The sequence below is a fragment of the Prionailurus viverrinus genome, chromosome F2, assembly GCF_022837055.1.
Source record: "Prionailurus viverrinus isolate Anna chromosome F2, UM_Priviv_1.0, whole genome shotgun sequence".
Lineage (NCBI taxonomy): Eukaryota > Metazoa > Chordata > Mammalia > Carnivora > Felidae > Prionailurus > Prionailurus viverrinus.
This window is the reverse complement of record NC_062578.1, coordinates 27,722,174-27,740,933: the sequence shown is the minus strand read 5'-3', so window position 1 is coordinate 27,740,933 and position 18,760 is coordinate 27,722,174. Positions and strand designations below refer to the sequence as shown.

At 36.5% G+C, this 18,760-nt stretch overlaps 1 protein-coding gene and 1 long non-coding RNA gene across 3 annotated transcripts in view; one reads left to right on the top strand and one right to left on the bottom strand.

The window, feature by feature from the left end:
* ZC2HC1A (zinc finger C2HC-type containing 1A) overlaps positions 1–1,615 on the bottom strand; it is a 50,180-nt gene extending 48,565 nt beyond the window's left edge. For both annotated transcript variants that reach the window (XM_047842909.1, XM_047842910.1), the window contains exon 1: positions 1,504–1,615. In XM_047842909.1, coding sequence (XP_047698865.1) covers positions 1,504–1,519 — 16 coding nt within the window. In that variant the 5' untranslated portion in view covers positions 1,520–1,615. The remainder of the gene's footprint in view (positions 1–1,503) is intronic.
* Positions 1,616–1,731: 116 nt separating this feature from the next.
* The window catches only part of LOC125156771 (uncharacterized), a 104,656-nt gene continuing 87,627 nt past the window's right edge, over positions 1,732–18,760 (top strand). The window contains exons 1-2 of the long non-coding RNA XR_007148765.1: positions 1,732–1,781; positions 6,573–6,702. This is a non-coding gene — a long non-coding RNA (uncharacterized LOC125156771). The remainder of the gene's footprint in view (positions 1,782–6,572; positions 6,703–18,760) is intronic.

The window sequence follows — 18,760 nt, the reverse complement described above, 5'->3', positions numbered from 1 at the left end:
AGGTCATGATCTCACAGTTCTTGAGTTCGAACCCCACATTGGGCTCTGTACCGACAGCTCAGAGCCTGGAGCCTGCTTCAGATTCTGTGCCGCCTTCTTTCTCTGCCCCTCCCCCGCTCACGCTCTCTCTCTCTCTCTCTCTCTCTCTCTCTCTCTCTCTCAAAAATAAATAAATGTAAAAAAAATTTTAAAAATAAGATGCCTCCAGGAGTCCTCTAAAAAAAATATTTAAAGTAAGGAATGCTGTCATTACAATTCCTATCTCATGGAAGCTTAATGATCCCCCTAAAATAAATTAAATGATCAAAGACTAAGACCTTCATTTGCAACAGTATACTGCAGCTGCCCACAAATGGAAAATTATCAGAATTCTTATCTACCATTCTCAAGCTGTTTACTATGAGAGCAAAAGCATGAAACACTATCATACTCATCATTACACTTGTTTTTTGGTGAGCTTAGGTAACTGCAAAAAGTTACCAGTTATTACTTTTCATAACATAACCTGAAATAATTTGCTCTCTGGCATCCAACAATACAGGGCTCAATGCTTCTGTTTATTTTTAATTCCACCTGAATCTCTGTAAACTAGGAGGGGGGGGGGAAAGAGCTAAATCAAGGCAACATGATTTTTCAATTCTGCAGGCTTCTTCTTCATGGAAAGGATTAACCACAATTTGAAAAATAATCTTGAAACTGTTGTTGCCAATGTTAGTTGGGTTTTTTTTTTTCCTTTGTTGTTTTTAGGCAAACGCTATACTACACAGGATTAAATGGATAAAAATAATAGAGAAGTGAAAGAATTGGGAAAAAAGCAAAATCTGGAGTCATGGTTACAGCACAAGGATAAACTCAAAAGATAAGGAATCAATGCCGGCTCTTTCTTACAGAATCGTAATGAGTAAGTCTTAAATCCTTCTGTTAATCTATTGTCCCGGCTCTAAAGCTGGCCAGTGACTCTTCCTTGGGAGATGCTCTTGGCATCCCTCCAACAGAAGATGCGGTACAAATAGAAAAACGGTTACCTAGGGAAACTGGCCAAGGAAAGTGTCAGAAGCTAGAGGCTGGAAACAGCCTAGAGGTGGAAATACACCCCGAGGCCCCCCAGGAAAGGCTAGCGGTAGGGAGCCCACGGACAATAATAAAGAATCTACTTTGCAAGAAAAATAAAATCTGTCCGGAGTCTATGATTACCAAAAGGACACTCAGGAATCAGGCAAGACCAGAAGATGTTAGGAAGAGACCTCCAGGCAGATGCCAAAGGCAGTATCAAGCTCGAGGTGGAGAACCCCAGCTGAAGACCGTCTGAAGCGGGGCAGCCAGAGGATCATTAGCTCCACCGTGTCGGGGGCTGTAGAGCTACCGCCTGCCAGGGCCTCGGAAGGAGCGGCGGGGTCCACCACTCCGGACCCGCCCTCGCTTCCCCCGTACAGCTCTCCTGGGCACCCCTGGCTGCTCTGGGTCCGTTCTAACCGCCCGGCCCGTATTCCTTCACCTCCTCACCTTCCAGTCCCTCCATTGCGCCACCACCTCTGATTCCGCGAGATTCCTCCGGCAGCGCCCGCAGCAGCTGCCACCGCCGCTGCCGCCGCCGCCACCGCCCAGCTCCGGCTGTAGCAACCCGGCCGCACCTCCCACCAGCTAACATCCCGGGCTCCCATTGGCCCGACGCTTGCGGGGCGGGGCTCCTGAAGGGCGGGGCCTCATGAGGAGGCGCGCTTCTAGCAGCCCCTGTGCGGCTGCCTCCTGGCTGTGAGCATTCCCGGCCGTCCTCCCTCCCGGTAAGCCTAAACCACTTTAGGTTGCGTACTGCCGCCCAATGACGCCTTTGTTCCTCTGACTGCAGACTTGTTTCCCTCACAGCTTATCCTTCTATTTAGAATGTCTCAGCACCTCACGGGCAGCCCTTCACCAGTCCCTCAGTCGGTCAATGCAGGTGTGTCTTCTATTCTCTCTCTCTCTGAGGACTTGAAGCAAACAAGCAAGCCAAACACACGTCCTACCCTCGACTGTGCAGCGCACTCTCCATTTTCCGCTTGTTGGTCACATGACACTACCTGAGTGTGTTTCCTTAGGCTAGAAATTCACACACAGATTTAGGGGTTAAGGCACTTTTTTTCCCCCTTTTTTAGAGAAATTATACTTTGCGCCTGGCGTGTAGAACTGAGATTGCTCTAAATACTTGGAAATCATTTCCTCAGCATGAAAGTTTGGGCGGAAAATTAGAAGGGAAAGCCAGCCCTGCCTTCATCTTCATCTACTCTGGGCTTACCCAGGCCCTTTTAACTAAAATAGTCTGCTGGCCTCCTAATTTATGAAGTAATATCAAAACTATGATCAGGGAGTTTAAGGGCGGAATGAGGGAATGACTTAGGGAGTGAGGGCTATTTCTGTCAGAGTCCAACCCTTTTGGGGATGAAGGTAATTTCGAAACCAGCTAAAACTTTTGCTTAACAGTCTAATACATTTCACCAGAACTAAATTTCTTTGAAAATTTGATTTAATAGTGAGAAACCATGTGGTGTGTTAACTCTAGTATATCCACTGGCAAGTTATCAGTATTAATTTCTGAACAAATCTTATATTAATTTTCCTATTTATCTGTCCAGTTGCCGAGTTTTCACATCATATCTAACTTTGTCTATTGTTAGAAGGATGTATCTTACAAAGCAGTAGCGTTTAGGAAACAATGGTCCTCCTACTCCCCGCTCAAAGGTATTACAGTCAACCCTTGAATAATACTGGATTAAGGGTGCTGACACCTGCACAGTCAAAAGTCCACGAATAACTTTTGACTCCCCCAAAACTTAATTAATAGACTGTTGTTGACTGGAAGCCTACCAAGAGTATAAACAATTAACACATATTTTGTGTGTTACATATATTATATATTGTATTCTTACAATAATGTAAGCTAGAGAAAAGAAAATGTTATTGAGAAAATCAAAAGGAAGAGAAAATACATTTACAGTACTGTATTTATAAAAAAAATAAAAATAAAACTCCATGTGTAAGTGGATTCCCGCAGTTCAAACCTGTAGTTTTCAAGGGTCAACGATTATAAACTAGAAACAAACACTAGGGGGGGATATCACCTCTTATTAGGAAGGTTATCCAAGTATAGTTAAAAGCCATATGGTCCATCTCTTACAGAGTCATGTAAAGGAAAACTTCAACCATTCCTGTCTCTATTCATGCCCTTCCCATGGTTCTGCTTTGACTTTTCTGTTCCTCTAACATCTGAGATCCTGGGCCTAATTGGCCAGACTACAGCCACCTGCCACTTAGCCTCCTTGGCCTGAGTGGATAAGTCCTTTTTCCTTGGTGCTGCTAAGACAAAGCTAGAAGTGTGTGTGTGTGTGTGTGTGTGTGTGTGTGTGTGTGTGTGTGTGGAGGGCACTTTAAAAAAAATTTTTTTAACGTTTATTTTTGAGACAGAGAGAGACAGAGCATGAGCAGGGGAGGGGTAGAGAGAGAGGGAGGCACAGAATCTGAAGCAGGCTCCAGGCTCTGAGCTGTCAGCACAGAGCCCGACGCAGGGCTCAAACTCACAGACCACGAGATCATGACATGAGCCTAAGTGGAACTCTCAACCAACTGAGCCACCCAGGCGCCCCTGGAGGGCACTTTTAAAAGAGCACTAAGAAAAAAATAAATAAATAAAAACAAAAGAGCACTAAGGAGGAAAAAAACACACTTGGAAGAAAACCCCCAAAAATGAAGGAATTTGCTTTACAAATTGCAAATTCTTGATCTCAAGTCAAGCCAAAGATGGAGTTGGCTGATACATACTCTGTTAGGCATAATAGCTGTAGTAACAACAAAAACAGTAATACAATAGTAATGATAACAATAACAATTTTTTAAAAAAATCATATTAGGCATATTTTAGGTCCTTTTCATACGTTTACTTACTTCATCTTCAAAACAACTCTTCAGAGTAGATACTATAGTGTTCATTTTTCAGAATTAGTGTCTTTGTTTTCTAGATATCTCAGATTAATTTTTTGCCATTATTTATACTACTAGTGAATGGTAACTTGGATTTAAACTCTGGTCTGATTTTACCTATGGCAATTTCATGGGACACATCACTTCCCTTTCTCACCTTACCTTCTAGTTGCCTCAAATATAATTCTAAATGTTCAGACATGTTGTTGAAGGTATACTTGGGTAGGCATTATTACTCTGAATCTTAATTTTCTAACACATGCCTGCTAATCTCCTGGACAGATACCGGTCTCTCAGCACTTTTATGCTACAGCAACCCTGGCTCCTGCAGCTTTTCCCTGGTCCTGATCTCTGGGCAAAGAGGATAGTTTCTTCTCTGCCTTCCTAAATTCCATCCTCTGCCTTCTACATGCCTGGCCTGAGAGTCTCTTGAGTCTTGGTGCTCTCTTCTGACTTTACTTCCTCTTGATCTATTCCATTCTTCTGATTCATCCTTTCAACAAATATTTGTTAAGTACCTACCTTGTTTCAGGCCCATTTCATTACTAGAAAAATGAATGAAACTCAGTTTCTTCTCTTATGTTCCTTATCTGTTCATATCTTTTTTAGTTGTCAACTGATCTTTTTAGCTCATGATAACATTCATAGATGAATACAAATTAAAGATTTTCTCACCTCGTTATCATACAAAAAAGAAAGCAATGGTTCAGAGATGTTTACTGACTCAATCCAGGTGACAAAACTAGTAAGTAGCCGAAATAGATATTGCACCCTTATCACATCGTATCCCTGCTTCTTTATGCTTTGCATTACTTTCCCTTCAACCATCATTTCCTGGAGCCAACCCACATCTCTTTTGCACCTTCCAAAGTGCTGAGCAAGCTATGTGTATCTTCTTGTTTCAAAGCTCCAACCTCCCTTTGGATCTTACTCAAAGATCAGTTTGCCTCTCTGAGACAACATTTGGCTGCCATTCAAATCATTTGCAGAACACAGGTAAATGAGATTCTGAATCTCGGTGAGAATCCAACTCAGTTTATCAGCTCCCATTACGTAGGGCATTTCTTCCTCCCATAGCCTCCAGAAGAATGACCCACGGCACTTTAGGAATTTATGCATTTAGTAACCTTAACAAAATGATAATTTTCACCAAAAACAAAAGAAGCATATTTCCCTTAAAGGGGAGAAGGAGCTGTTGAACAGTTTTCTAGATTGAGGAAGCACATCCTGAGTTGGCTCTTATTAGTTTTATTTTGTAGATTGAAGTAAAAACAAAATTCTTTTAGTGTTCAGGGATAAAATAGTATAGTTTTAAGCAAGAAAACACTGAGAAAAGAGAGGAACTTAAAGCAAACTTCATCTCCTTCATTGACTGGAAGGCTATTCAATTCACAGTGTGATAGTGATTATTCTACTCTTTCTCCTCTAGTTCCAAAAGGAACTCCAATCCCAAAAGGAACATGCATTCTCCCCACTTTCAAAACTAATTCTCAGCAGCAAAAGGATAAATTTTTTTCAACCTTCAGTTATGATCCCATCTATCCATCCTTTGCCACCACAATCCAAAATCTTAACTGGAAATCTATTAATTGAGGTACTTATTGAGATACTCCCACATAAAGATCTCTGTTCTTGGCAGAACAGGAGTCTCCAAAGAAGTCTCTCTGCTTTCTATGCAATTAACATCTGGTAGAGGAAGCCCTGGGAAAGACATAATACAGAGTGATAGAGGACAATATATTCAATATATTATTAAGTCTTAGGTGTTGTGGCACAGCTTATAAAAGTGATTGGTTTCAGGAAGACATTTACATAAATGGAACAATTTAAAAGGCCTTATGGAGAATAAGAGCTTAAATTGTATTTTGAAGGGTGTCATTGGATAGGTAAAGATCACTGAGGATGAGGGGGCAATGGCTTACTTAAGTCTTAAGAAAATAATGCAAGCCTGGCATGTTCTGGGATAGTCAGTAAATGAGAGTATTTATATATATTTGTTCCTGTAATATTTTTTCTTAAGTTACAAGTACAGCATCACATAACTTATATATTTTTAAATCTCAGGTGGAGGGTGTTAAGTTAATGATAAATGGGTGAGGGGCATTAAAGAGGGCATTTGTTGTGAGGAGCACTGGGTGTTGTAGGTAAGTGATGAATCACTAAATTCTACACCTGAAACCAATTTTACCATATATGTTAACTAACTAGAATTTAAGTTAAGTAAAAACTTGAAAAATGTATAGCACATATGCCATGTGTCTACACAAAGGCATCTCCCCCCCCCCCGCATTTTATTATTTAGACTTTCATTCATCATTTTAACTCTGTTTGCCAACCTCCTCATAATAGAGCATCATTATATTGCATTTGAGCTCAAAGCTCACAGTTACCTTTGGATATATATACTTCCTTGAAACATATGTGGTACTTATATGTACATCTGTTTTTAATTTATATACATGACATTATACTGTAGCCTTCACTCAGTTTGTAATTTTTAAATAAATATTAATTTAGAGATTTACCCATGCTGCTGTATGTAACACTAGTTTATTGCTTCTAAATTCCGGATAGTGTTTTACTGTATGTATACACCATGCTTTGTTTACCCATTTCTCCAGTGATGTACACCCAGTTGCCTCTAATCCGCTACTGCGATGAACATCTTTGTGCCTGTCCCCTTGTGAACCTGGACTCCAGTTTCTCTGGGATGCATCCCTGGAATGGATTACTGGATCATATTCACTTCTAGTAAGTATGGCCAAATTGTTCTCTACAGTGGCTGTACCACTGTACACTGCCATCAGCCACGTGCAAGAGTCTCATTTCCTTATGTTTCATCAATACATGGTTTACCTCTAATTTTCACCAATCTGTTGAAAATCAAGACATTGGCATCTCTTTACATATTTGCTAATTCAGATTTGATTTTCAATGAATTGCCTAATTTTATCCATATTTTGTGTCAGGATTCTCATTTTTTCTTAACGATTTATAAATTCCTTATGTATTTTAGATGTTTACTTATTGCTAATTTTGATTATTTAAAAAAAATCTTTTTCCAGTGTGTCAAATATCTGATAACTTAGTCTATAACCCCTTTCATAGAACAGAAATTGGTCAGGTCGTCAATATATTGTTCTTATGACTTGTGCATTTGACTTTTTATTGAAGTTCTCTTCACCTGTAGATTATAACAGTACTTGCTTACACATTTTTCCATTAGTTAACCAAATCTAATCCTAAGAAAACAGAAACAATTTAGATACTGACTGGGGAGGACAGCAAAAACGTTTTGTATGTGTGTGTCTTATATGTTATAGGGTAACTCTAAAAATTCAAATAAGAACCAATGCCTGGAACTTTTTGGAGACGTTGTGAACTTCAGCTTTATGCCTATTGTCTTCAGGAAAGCCATATGTTTTCAGGTGCTCCTTTTCTCACCTAGAGGAAGAGAAACAGAAAAAAGAAAAAAAATATCCTAAGTCCTTTCCCCCTTGTCTTATTATTAATTATAGCAGCTTCCTGGGTCCTTCAAAAGCATTTTCTTAAAAATGCTCTAATGTATTGCAAATAAATATTATATAATATTAATCATGAAGAGGGTGTTTATACTAAGGGAAAAGTCTCCCATTATAAATCACATAAGCGAATATCTTGGCATTTGTTAATGATTTTAACACCCTAAGGAGTATGTTTCTTAAAACAATTATTAGATACTGTAGTTTCTCCAGCTACTTTTAAATGGAAACCGCTATATGAGAATTAACCCCATGAATACATGTAATTACTAATATAATTGATTACTGGATTTTAAGAACAAACAGGTAAAAGTGAAAAACTAAAGCTCTAATTTTCAGTGTAGTTGTGCCTTCATTAGAACTGTCTGCCATTAATATACAAATGCCCACATTTGCAAACCTATCATTCTAATAGAAAAATTACTTATTTACAGTTTTACATTGAAAGTATACTATTCTATTTACTTACTTCTTACTTAGAATGTACTTCTTACTTAGAATGGATTTGGTATATTGTCTAATTTTATAATGTGAATCCAACAATTGTTTGCTTACTGTTTCTAAGAAACAGAATTGCTTAAGCCTTGAGTACATTTATGTTTCTTAGCAGCTAACAGATAATCAAAAAAACAAACGAGGATTTCATCTGGCTCTGTTTTCAAAACAAAATAAAGTTTATGTTTTCATAAGAAAGAGAAATTCCAGATAATAAAATCATAGGAACTTAATTTACATGCAGTTCAAGGAATGACCAGTTTTCAAAGAATTTGAGTACCATAATATACTACAGTGAATGTCACGGTTTTGTTTTGTTTTGTTTTGTTTTGTTTCGTTTTGTTTTGAGAATTCAGAGCTCTTAATACCTTTACAGTGCCTCTGTTATTGTGAACATCGGTGACCTTTTGTGATGGAGGATGTTGTTGACAGTTTCAGATCCCCTCACTGGGAGGTGCATCCAGCCTAGCTGTTGAGAATGTTAGCTGATAACCCATAGCTACTTCCTTCTCTAAAGAATTGCCCTTCTTATGAATAGAAAGGCATTCTATTCATGCCTTAGATATCTAAGAGGTTATGGCCCTCACTATCAGGAGGGCATCCCACAGCCAATGGCTGACTCTTGGATACAACAAGCTAACCTTTGACTGAAGGTGAGCTAAAGCCAGTGTCCATGTAAGACTACATCCTTGCTTACCTATCTTCTTCCCTACTACCCTAACCTGTTTCCCTTAGTCATGGAGTCATCTGTAACAAATCACTTACACAAGAATCCCCCTCTCAGTCCCTGCTTCTAGGGAACCGTCCTTTTAAGATATATAGTAGTGCCAATTTAATGACCTACTACTATTACTAAAAGTTATTCTATCTCATGCCCAGCTGTACTTGAGTTGATAATAACAACACAGAATATTAACCATTCAGTGCTTTTGATAATTCTCTACATTTTCATAGGGCATTTCATTTTTGAGAAGCTTAGTATAATACTTCAGTCAATGGTATTATTTGCTAAATGACTGAATAGATATGAGTGAATGGTGTGGTTTTCAAAACAGTTCTTTTGGGTAGGCAGAGAGATTTTATGTATTTATTTTTTAAAGTTTATTTATTTTGAGAGAGAGACAGTGCAAGTGGAGAAGAGGCAGAGAGAGAAAGAGAGAGAATCCCAAGCAGGCTCTGCACTGCTAGGGCAGATCCCAATGTGGAGCTTGAACTCACAAACCATGAGATTATGACCTGAGCCTAAAACCAAGAGTTGGATGCTCAACCAAGTTAGCCACCCAAGGGCCCCTAGAGAGGTTTTATTTAATGTTTAGGGTTAATATGTTACTATGCATACCATTTTCTATATACTTTCATGTTGTTCTCAGAACCTACCTGTGATGTTATTCTTCCCATTTTAATGTTGAAGACAATGAAATTCAATAAGACTAAGTGACTTTTTCAAAGTTACAGTGAATAGATAGTGGAATTGGAATATATAAATAGATTATCTGACTTGAGATTCATATACTGTAGCATAACTACTTTTTCTTAATAAGAATAGTGACCCTGTTGAGAATGACAGAAGGGAAGGCATTGGATTTCTGTTCTCTCAAGTTTCAGATCAGGAAACAGAGAGGATTGATAAACTGTTCATGGAATGAAATAAAGGCAAACCATCTGAGTTACTCTTTATTTCCATAAGGACAGAATCAATATGTGATGGTTAATTTTATGTGTCAACTTGGCTAGGCCACAGTTTCTAGACTAGATTTGGTGAAAAATTATTGTGGATGTTTCTGTGAAGGTCTTTTCTGAATGACATTAACATTTAAATTGGTGATCTTTGGGGCACCTGGGTGGCTCAGTTGGTTAAGCATCCGACTTGATTTCCCCCTGCTTGGGATTCTCTCTCTCCTTCTCTCTCTCTTTCTCTCTGCTCCTCCCCTGCTTGCTCGCTCGCTCTCTCTCTCTCTCTCTCTCAAAATAAATAAACTAAAAAAAAATTTTTTTAATAAATAAAAATAAAATAAATTGTGATCTTTGAGTAAGGTAGATTGTCCTCCATAATGTAGTGGGCCTCATCCAATCAGTTGAAGGCCTTAATAGAACAAAGACTGTCTTTCCCTGAGTAAGAAGGGATTTGGCCTTTGGAGTCAAACTATAACTCTACTCTAGATTTCTAATTTATGACATAATCCTGAATTTACTTGAAAGCTTTCACAGTCATGTGAGCCAGTTGCTTAACATAAATCTCTTTTTCCATATGTATGGACTCCATATAGACATGTGTATATGTATGTATGTATGTAAGTATATGTGTGTACATGTATGTGTACATCATGTATACATCCTTTTGGTTCTGCTTCTCTGGAGAACCCTGATTGATACATCATGTTTACCCACAGAGGTGGGTAACCAAAAAATAAAAATCAACAAAGTAACACCAAGAATATTCTCTGGAAGAATTCAGAATCTTTATGTAATCTTTGCCATATTAAAATACCCCATTGGCTGCTTTCAGTTGTTAGGGGTCTCCTTTGTTTCTCTCCTGTTTTTAGAGAGATATGTATTTCACCTCTTTGTGTATCAATTTGGACACTGTAGAAGAGGAAAACTATGGACCAATTTCAAAAAATAAATTTTTGAAGATCTTAAAAATTTTCTTGCATTACAACTTTATTCTAGAAAGGCCAAGAAAAATTTACTAAAAGACTGTCCAGCATGGATGGTTGGTTAGCTAAACCAAGGACTAGAACTCAGGTCTTCTGTCTTCTGGCATTTTGCCTTCCAGGCTATAATTTTGTGTCTCATTATATACACAAATGTTTACATAGTTCAGCTCTAGACATTATAAAAAAATGATGTGACCTCAAGGAACTTAAAATATAGTTAATAAAGCAAGAATATGTGAAGAATGTAATAACACATGACAAACAGAAAATAAATAGCATATTGGATATAATTAATGGCCAAATAAAGATATAGGAAATACGTATTAAATATTCAAAGTAGAGAGATTATCAGGGGCTGGGTTTCCAGAGAAGGATTGATGAAGAAGACTGGATATTGAGAATGAGGGCCTACAGATGTTTATAATCTAGATGAGATGATTAGATATAAAAAATGCTACAAATACAAGCTCACACACCCAATGCTATGCTGCTAGAATGAAAAGTTTAAGTCAAAAGAGGCAAAGGATCTATAGGGAAAAATGTCAACATGGTTTGGAATTGGGAAAGTTTCTTTTGTATTTATTCTTAGCAGATGTAGAGGATTATGGCAGGTATTTTGGGTAATGGGTTGATCGCAGGATAAACAGAGGGGAAAAAGTAGCAATGATAATTGTCCAGGTCAAAAGACAGTGAGAACATGTTGAAAATAGAAAATTAGTTAAATAAGTAGTTACTGAGCAGCAATTGTATGTGGGAAATTTATATTAGGCCCATATCACAGAGGATCATGAGTGTGAGGCTTTCAAACTAAAATTTATTTCATAAACAGTGAAACATCTTCAGCTTTGAAGATTTTTGTACAGGGTAAAACATTTTTTAAAAAGTATAATTAAGATGAATATTTCTGGTAGAGACAGTGAACAAGGTAATCATTTGGAAGGACCCAAACCTAACAGGATGATGGTCTGGCCCGTTGTTGGTAACAGAATTGGTAGATTCAAGGGTATGGTTTATAATATTTAATATTACTATTGTCCAGGGCACAAGTGTACAAATCTTCCCTTCCTAATTATGTCAGCCACCAAAGGGTGGCTTAAGCAGATCACCCACAAAAAATACTAGTAAAATGTGAAACAAAATGCTATTTTTTTTATTATTGGTTGGGAAAATGTCTAATACTTCCATTTTTCGAATTATAATAAAGCTTAGTTGGACTATATAGCATAAACATTATATTAGTCAGCTTGGGCTACCATAACAAAATACTGTAGATTGGGTTTAAACAACAGAGTCTTATTTTCTCACAATTCTGGAGACTGAAGTCTGAGATCAGGATGCCGGCAAGATGAGGTTCTGGTGAGGCTATCTTCATGGCGTATAAAGAACCAACTTTTTGCTGTTTCTTCCATGGTAGAAAGAGAAAGATCTCTCTCTGTCTTCCTCTTCTTATAAGGCCACCAATCCTATTAAAGTAGGACTCTCACCCTTATAACTTCATTTAGCCATTATTGCCTTCTAAAAGTAATAACTATATCCACGTATAGTAACTTTGGGGGATTGGGCTTCAACATATGAATCTGGGGGGGTACACAATTCAGTCCATGGCAGCATTTATGTAGACATAGTATTGGAAAATTAAAAAGTGACATACAATGTGTATGGCAGTGTAATTTACAATGACTTCTCTTATTGTTAAATGTCACCTAAAAAGAGTGTGTATGCAAAAGATGACAAAATAAAGCAAAGTGTGTCTTAATATAAGTATGGAAATTTAAGGGTACAATAGATATTTCAGGGGAAGGAGTCAACATGGCAGAGAAGTAGGGGGACCCGGAGTTCCCTCGTCCCTCCAACACAGCAGTATCAAGGCCGGAAGACTTGTAATTCCAGGAAACCAGGCTACAGAGTGACAGAAACATCTCCCGGGACCCACGAGGACAACTTGGAGGGCCATAGGTGCATGATTATGGAATTGGGAGAGATAAAATGGGTGATGTAGGCACAGAGGGAAGGGATACCTTAATGTGGAGAGACAAAAGGAAGAGAAAGAGAGGCTATGGAAGTGTAGGATTGTATTTGGAGAAGAGAAAAACCATGGACCAAGGAACTGAAAAAATGGAGAAAGAACCAGTTTCTAACTTGATCCAGTGTTGTGGCGCTTTCTCCAGACTGAGGCCTGCTGCACTGTACACGCACCTTGTGCCATGCTCATGGGTCAGAAGAACAAATATTGTTAAAATGTCAATACTGCCCAAAGCAATCTACACATTCAACGCAATCCCAATCAAAATTGCACCAGCATTCTTCTCAGAACTAAAACAAACAAACAAACAAACAAAAATGTATGGAACCGCAAAAGACCCCGAATAGCCAAAGTAATGTTGAAAAAAAAAAACAAACAAAGTGGGAGGTATCATAATCCTGGACTTTAGCCTCTACTACAAAGCTGTAATAATTAAGACAATGGTTTTGGCACAAAAACAGACACATAGACCAATGAAATAGAATAGAGAACCCAGAATTGGACCCACAAATGTATGGCCACTAATCTTTGACAAAACAGGAAAGAATATTCAATGGAAAAAAGACAGTCTTTTTAGCAACTGGTTCTGGGAGAAATGGATAGCAACATGCAGAAGAATGAAACTGGACCACTTTCTTACACCATACAAAAAGATGAACTCAAAATGGTTGAAAGACCTAAATGTGAGACAGGAAACCATCAAAACCCTGGAGGAGAAAACAGGTAACAACCTCTTTGACGTCAGCTGCAGCAACTTCTTTCTCACTATGTCTCTGAAGACAAGGGAAATAAAAGCAAAAATGAACTATTGGGACCTCATCAAGATAAAAACTTCTGCACTGCAAAGGAAACAATCAACAAAACTAAAAGGCAACCAATGGAATGAGAGAAGATATTTGCAAATGACATATCAGATATAGGGTTAGTATCCAAATCTATAAAGAATTTACCAAACTCAACACCCAAAACAGCAAATAATCCAATGAAGAAATGGGCAGAAGACATGAATAGACACTTTTCCAAAGAAGATATCCAGATGGCCAATAGACAAATGAAAAGATGCTCAACAGCACTCATCATCAGAGAAATGTAAATCAAAACCACATTGAGATACCACCTCACACCAGTCAGTGTGGCTAAAATTAACAATTCAGGAAACAACAATGTTGATGAGGATGTGGAGAAACGAAAACCCTCTTCGCTGTTGGTGGGAATGGAAGAGCACACTGCATACACTGTATGTTAGCTAACTTGACAATAAATTATATTCACAAAAATTGATATTTCAAAGAAAGAATTCACAGACCTCATTGATGGGTCAGATGCATTTTTTTTCATGTCATTCGTATGCAATTCTCTACTTCTTGAAGTATGAAAGCAACTTCTAGTAACATCGTTAAAATATAATTTAACCATTAAGAATCTGTGATTAAGAATCACAGATATAGAAATAAAATTATAATAAACACTGGATTTAACATATATATGTGTATATATATATATACACACACACACACACACACACACATATATATATATATATACTTAATATGTGCTCAATAGGTATTTGTTGAAAAGAATTTATCTGTCAATTTTACCCAAACTAAGATAAAATGGCTATTATAATTAAGGATTAACCATAATTCCAAGACTTTCTGGCAGTTAAGGTTACCCAAATTGAGAAGGAACAAACTGAGTCACAGATCTTTTTATCAGATATTAGGAAGTATTTTTATTCTTCAGGAAATTTTCCTCTAAAACTGAATTATGAAAGCAATTTATGGTGAGAGAATAGAATCAAAGACAAATTAGAAAATGAAGACTAGTCTGGATGATTAAAAGAATGTAAATACTAGTGGGAGAAATAGTGAGATTGGCAAAGAAGTTCATCTGAAACAGAAATATAGATTTGGTATTTTATAATAATGGGAAACTTTACAAAAAGTAAAGCTAAATGTGGTATTTTCAATAATGCATGAAGTATATTTGTCAAAGAGAGATTTGTGTTGCTTTTTTAGAAATGAATTTTTAGTCATTGTGTTTTTAGTAGATATTTCTGTAGCAAGATATGAAGAACTAAAATTTGGGGGGCTTACTAACAAGTGAAATCATTTGTGTATGGGAAATTACAGAATGAAGAAAATGAGGTCTTACTGACTTAACTGTCACAAGATCAGTGGGTAGATTTAATCATCATTTACAACATAAGATTCAACATTAAGTGAACAAACACACATTTCCAAACCAAATGTGGTTTCCTATAACAAACTCTCATTGCCTCCAAGTTATAAGTAAAAATTCTTTAAAACTCTAAATAGTATTTTCACCATTGTATGAAAGCATTTTGACTCTCTTAGCAAGTAAACATAAAAATTAAATGGTAAGTTAAAAAAACAACTTATGATAAAACGATTAAAATAAATATAAATTTTTTGGTATGGAATTATATAAATATCTGTAAACTTTTCCTGATCTATCTAGTACAATATAATGACCCCTCCTTTTTTAATTCAAAAACAAATATGACAATAGTTTATATTCAGTCAAGATTTATCATTAGGGGCGCCTATGTGGCTTAGTCAGTTAAGCATCTGACTTCAGCTCAGGTCATGATCTCACGGTTTGGTTTGTGAGCTTGAGCCCCACATCGGGCTCTGTACTGACAACTTGGAGCCTGAAGCCTGCTTCAGATTCTGTGTCTCCCTCCCTCTTTGACACTCCCCTGCTCACACTCTCTCTGCTCAAAAATAAATAAACATTAAAAAAGCTATAAAAAAAAAGATTTATTATTAAATTTTCAACTGAGACTTGTAGGTTCAGGCTTCAGATATATTTTTGCAGTCTGAGTTGAAATAATTAATATAGGGCTTATACTTTCTATTTCCACATAGTAAAAAAAGTAAACATGATTGGTTCAGTATTGAGGTATGTGGCATATAAATAAGTCTAAATATTTGAGGTTTCAAATGCTTTTTTTTACTATTTTTATTTCCAAAGATCTCCTAGTAGTACCAATGTGGCCAAGAAATTTAAAGTAAACTTTATTTTGAAGTTAAAAATGAGGCTTAAATTATTTATCCTTTACAAATAGACCTTAGAAATGCAAAAATGCAAAAGAAGATTCTGTGCTGGAATTTTCGATTTTTTTACACAGTGAAGCATATTTATAACAAACACATTATAGTTCTTCCTAAAAGACAACAACAAAGAGAGATTAGAAAATTACTCCTTGTGTTCCAGCTGATGAGCATTTTGCACAATAATTCTGTGACGTGTTGCTAAAAATTGCAGCAGCAGAACAGTTTTAACACAACTCTAGAACAGAATTGACCTATTTGAAGTCAGTGTGTCCTTCAGAAGTTTGTTTAAATTGAACACTCTTCTTTTTTTCCCAAGAATTTTGCCAATTTATAAATTTTATATTCTCTTGGTGATGTCTGATTCCAAGGACATAGTTTTGTTGGATTATCAACCTTACCCCTGGTGCTCAGTCCTCATTCCCCATGCTCCATGATAATCCCAATGTGGAAGCCAGACCCATTTCTTTTTTGTTCCCTCAATACCATTCTCAGAAACATCTGCACGTATAGTAGATTTGTGAAAACTTAGTATTAAGAATAATACGCCAAAACCACAGTTTTATGGGACTTAGAAACTAATATATTAAAGATATATTTAAAGTCTCATATAAGCTTCTCCAGTTTGCATGCAACACAGCTATTAAATTTTGGTTTTGAAACAATTATTTTATTTAAATCTTTATTTTTATTATTATTTTTTATTTTAGAAAGAGTGTGAGCACACTCAGCATAGAGCCTACTTGGGCTCATGACCTGGCCAGAAACCAAGAGTTGGATGCTCAACTGACTGAGCCATCTAGGTGCCCCTTAAATGACAATTTTTAACAAACTTATGACACAGGTGAACTTACCACTAGGTGAAATTAAAACAGATATCTGTGCCACATCATTAATTAATCACAATTTTTTAATCATTGCAAGTTTCCATTTTAAGTTAAATCACTTCTTCAAATTTTAGAAAATAGGAGATAAATATCTCCTTTTTATTATTTTATTTTTTAAATTTTTATGTATTGTAAATGTTATATAAAGAGACGGAGTGCATGTGCAAGTGTGGAATGGGCAGAGAGAGAGGGAGAGAGAGGATCCCAAGCAAGCTCCACGCTGTCAGTGCCCCAGGGCTTGATCTCACACTGAACCATGAGATACTGACCTGAGCCTATATCAAGACAATGATACTTAACTGACTGAGTCACCTAGGCACCCCTCCTTTTTATTATTTTTGATGTATTTCCAGATAGAACTTTCATAATACCCAAATGATGTTTCACATTTTTTCACATCTCAGCCCAATATTTCACTCTTAAGCAGAAATATCTTCTAAGAAATTTACCCTAATTTATAGTAATACAGGATATAAAATTGAATGAAATTTAATATTATGTCTTCCAAGTACAAAGGTGAACATGAAGAAGACAGACTAATGTGTTAAAATTTAATATATTTTGTGAATCCCAGGATACTAAAAATTTATAAATTGATAGAATTAGATATGAATGCCATTTGAAAATAATAGAATTTAGAAAAACTTACAATAGGATTAAGTCAAATAATGTTTCATGCTATTTTTCTCTAGGAAAAGGAATGTTGAATTCACTTTTCTCTTCTATAAATTATTTTTATCATTTCTTAATCCTTCAATTCCCTTTGCCATTTCTCAATTTCTCAAGTCAGAAATTCTATTTGACTGCTTGCTCAACAGCAGCTTCCAATGTAATTTGTATTGATGTTAAGAACCATTGCCTGAAATCTCAGAAGGTAGCAGTGTTGGTGACCATTCTTGCATAATATTTTCTGGCTGGTTGTGTTTTTCTGCAGAGGTATTTGACTGGAAATTCATCTCATTCACTAAACTATAGGAATTGTTTAACAAAAAATAATGAAAAACAACAGCAAAATAATGGCCAAAATCTCAAATTAAAAACCCATTTTGGAGGCACCTGGCTGGGTCAATGGGTTAAGCATCCTACGATTGATTTGGGCTTGGGTCATGATCTCTTGTTTGTGAATTCAAGCCCCATGTCTGGCTTTGCATCACACTGACAGCACAGAGCCTGCTTGGAATTCTCTCTCTCTCTCTTTCTCTCTCTCTCTCTCTCTCTCTCTCTTTCTCTTTTTCTCTCTTTCTGTTCTCTCTCTTTCTCTCTCAAAATAAATAAACTTTAAAAAAATTAAAAATCTATTCTGATTTTAAGAAGTATGCTTATTTCTAATAACATAATGTAATCACAACTGATTTTAGTTTTTTGTTGTATAGGAAAATAAGGTCAAACTCAGAGAGCTAGGTGGTAGAAAGATGATTATGTGGGAAAAAGAAGTAGTGCAGAATAGTGATTAGACCTTTGGTCTCTAGAGCAGGACTGGCAAACTACAGTTCATGGATCAGTTGCCTGTTTTTATAAGTAAAGTTTTATTAGAATATAGCCATCCACATTTATTTACAAATGACTGGTTTTTCCACGCTACTGGCAGAGTTAAGTATTTACAACAGAGATTGTGTGGCCTATAAAGCCTAAAATATTTACTATCTAGCTGTTTAAGAAAAAGTTTGCCCATCTACCCCTACATAACAAACCTGAATTTGTACCCTTCCTTTTCTTGAAAATGGATTGAGCTTCTGCGCGCCACCCATTCTACACTTGTAAGATGTAGATAATAGTAGCTTCTTACAAGGTTCCTATGAAGATTAAATGTGGAAGTTGAGGTGAAGCACTTAGTACACAGTAAGGTGTTAACAAATGTTAGCTGGAATTATGAGCTTGTGTTAGGCCACATCTTGTTTTATATTATCTTGCAGATATATGTATAAATGCTGTAATTATTAGCCAACAAAATTCATGATGTTTACTAATGTTATAATGGATAAATGGTTAGCCTAAGTAGAATATTTTCAAATCCCCAAAATATGCCATATTTATTCATAAAATTTAATATATAATACATAATTATGTTTCTTTTAAAAAATTTTTTAAGTTTATTTATTTTGAGAGAAAGAGAGGGAACAATGGTGGAGGGGCAGAGAAAGAGGGAGAC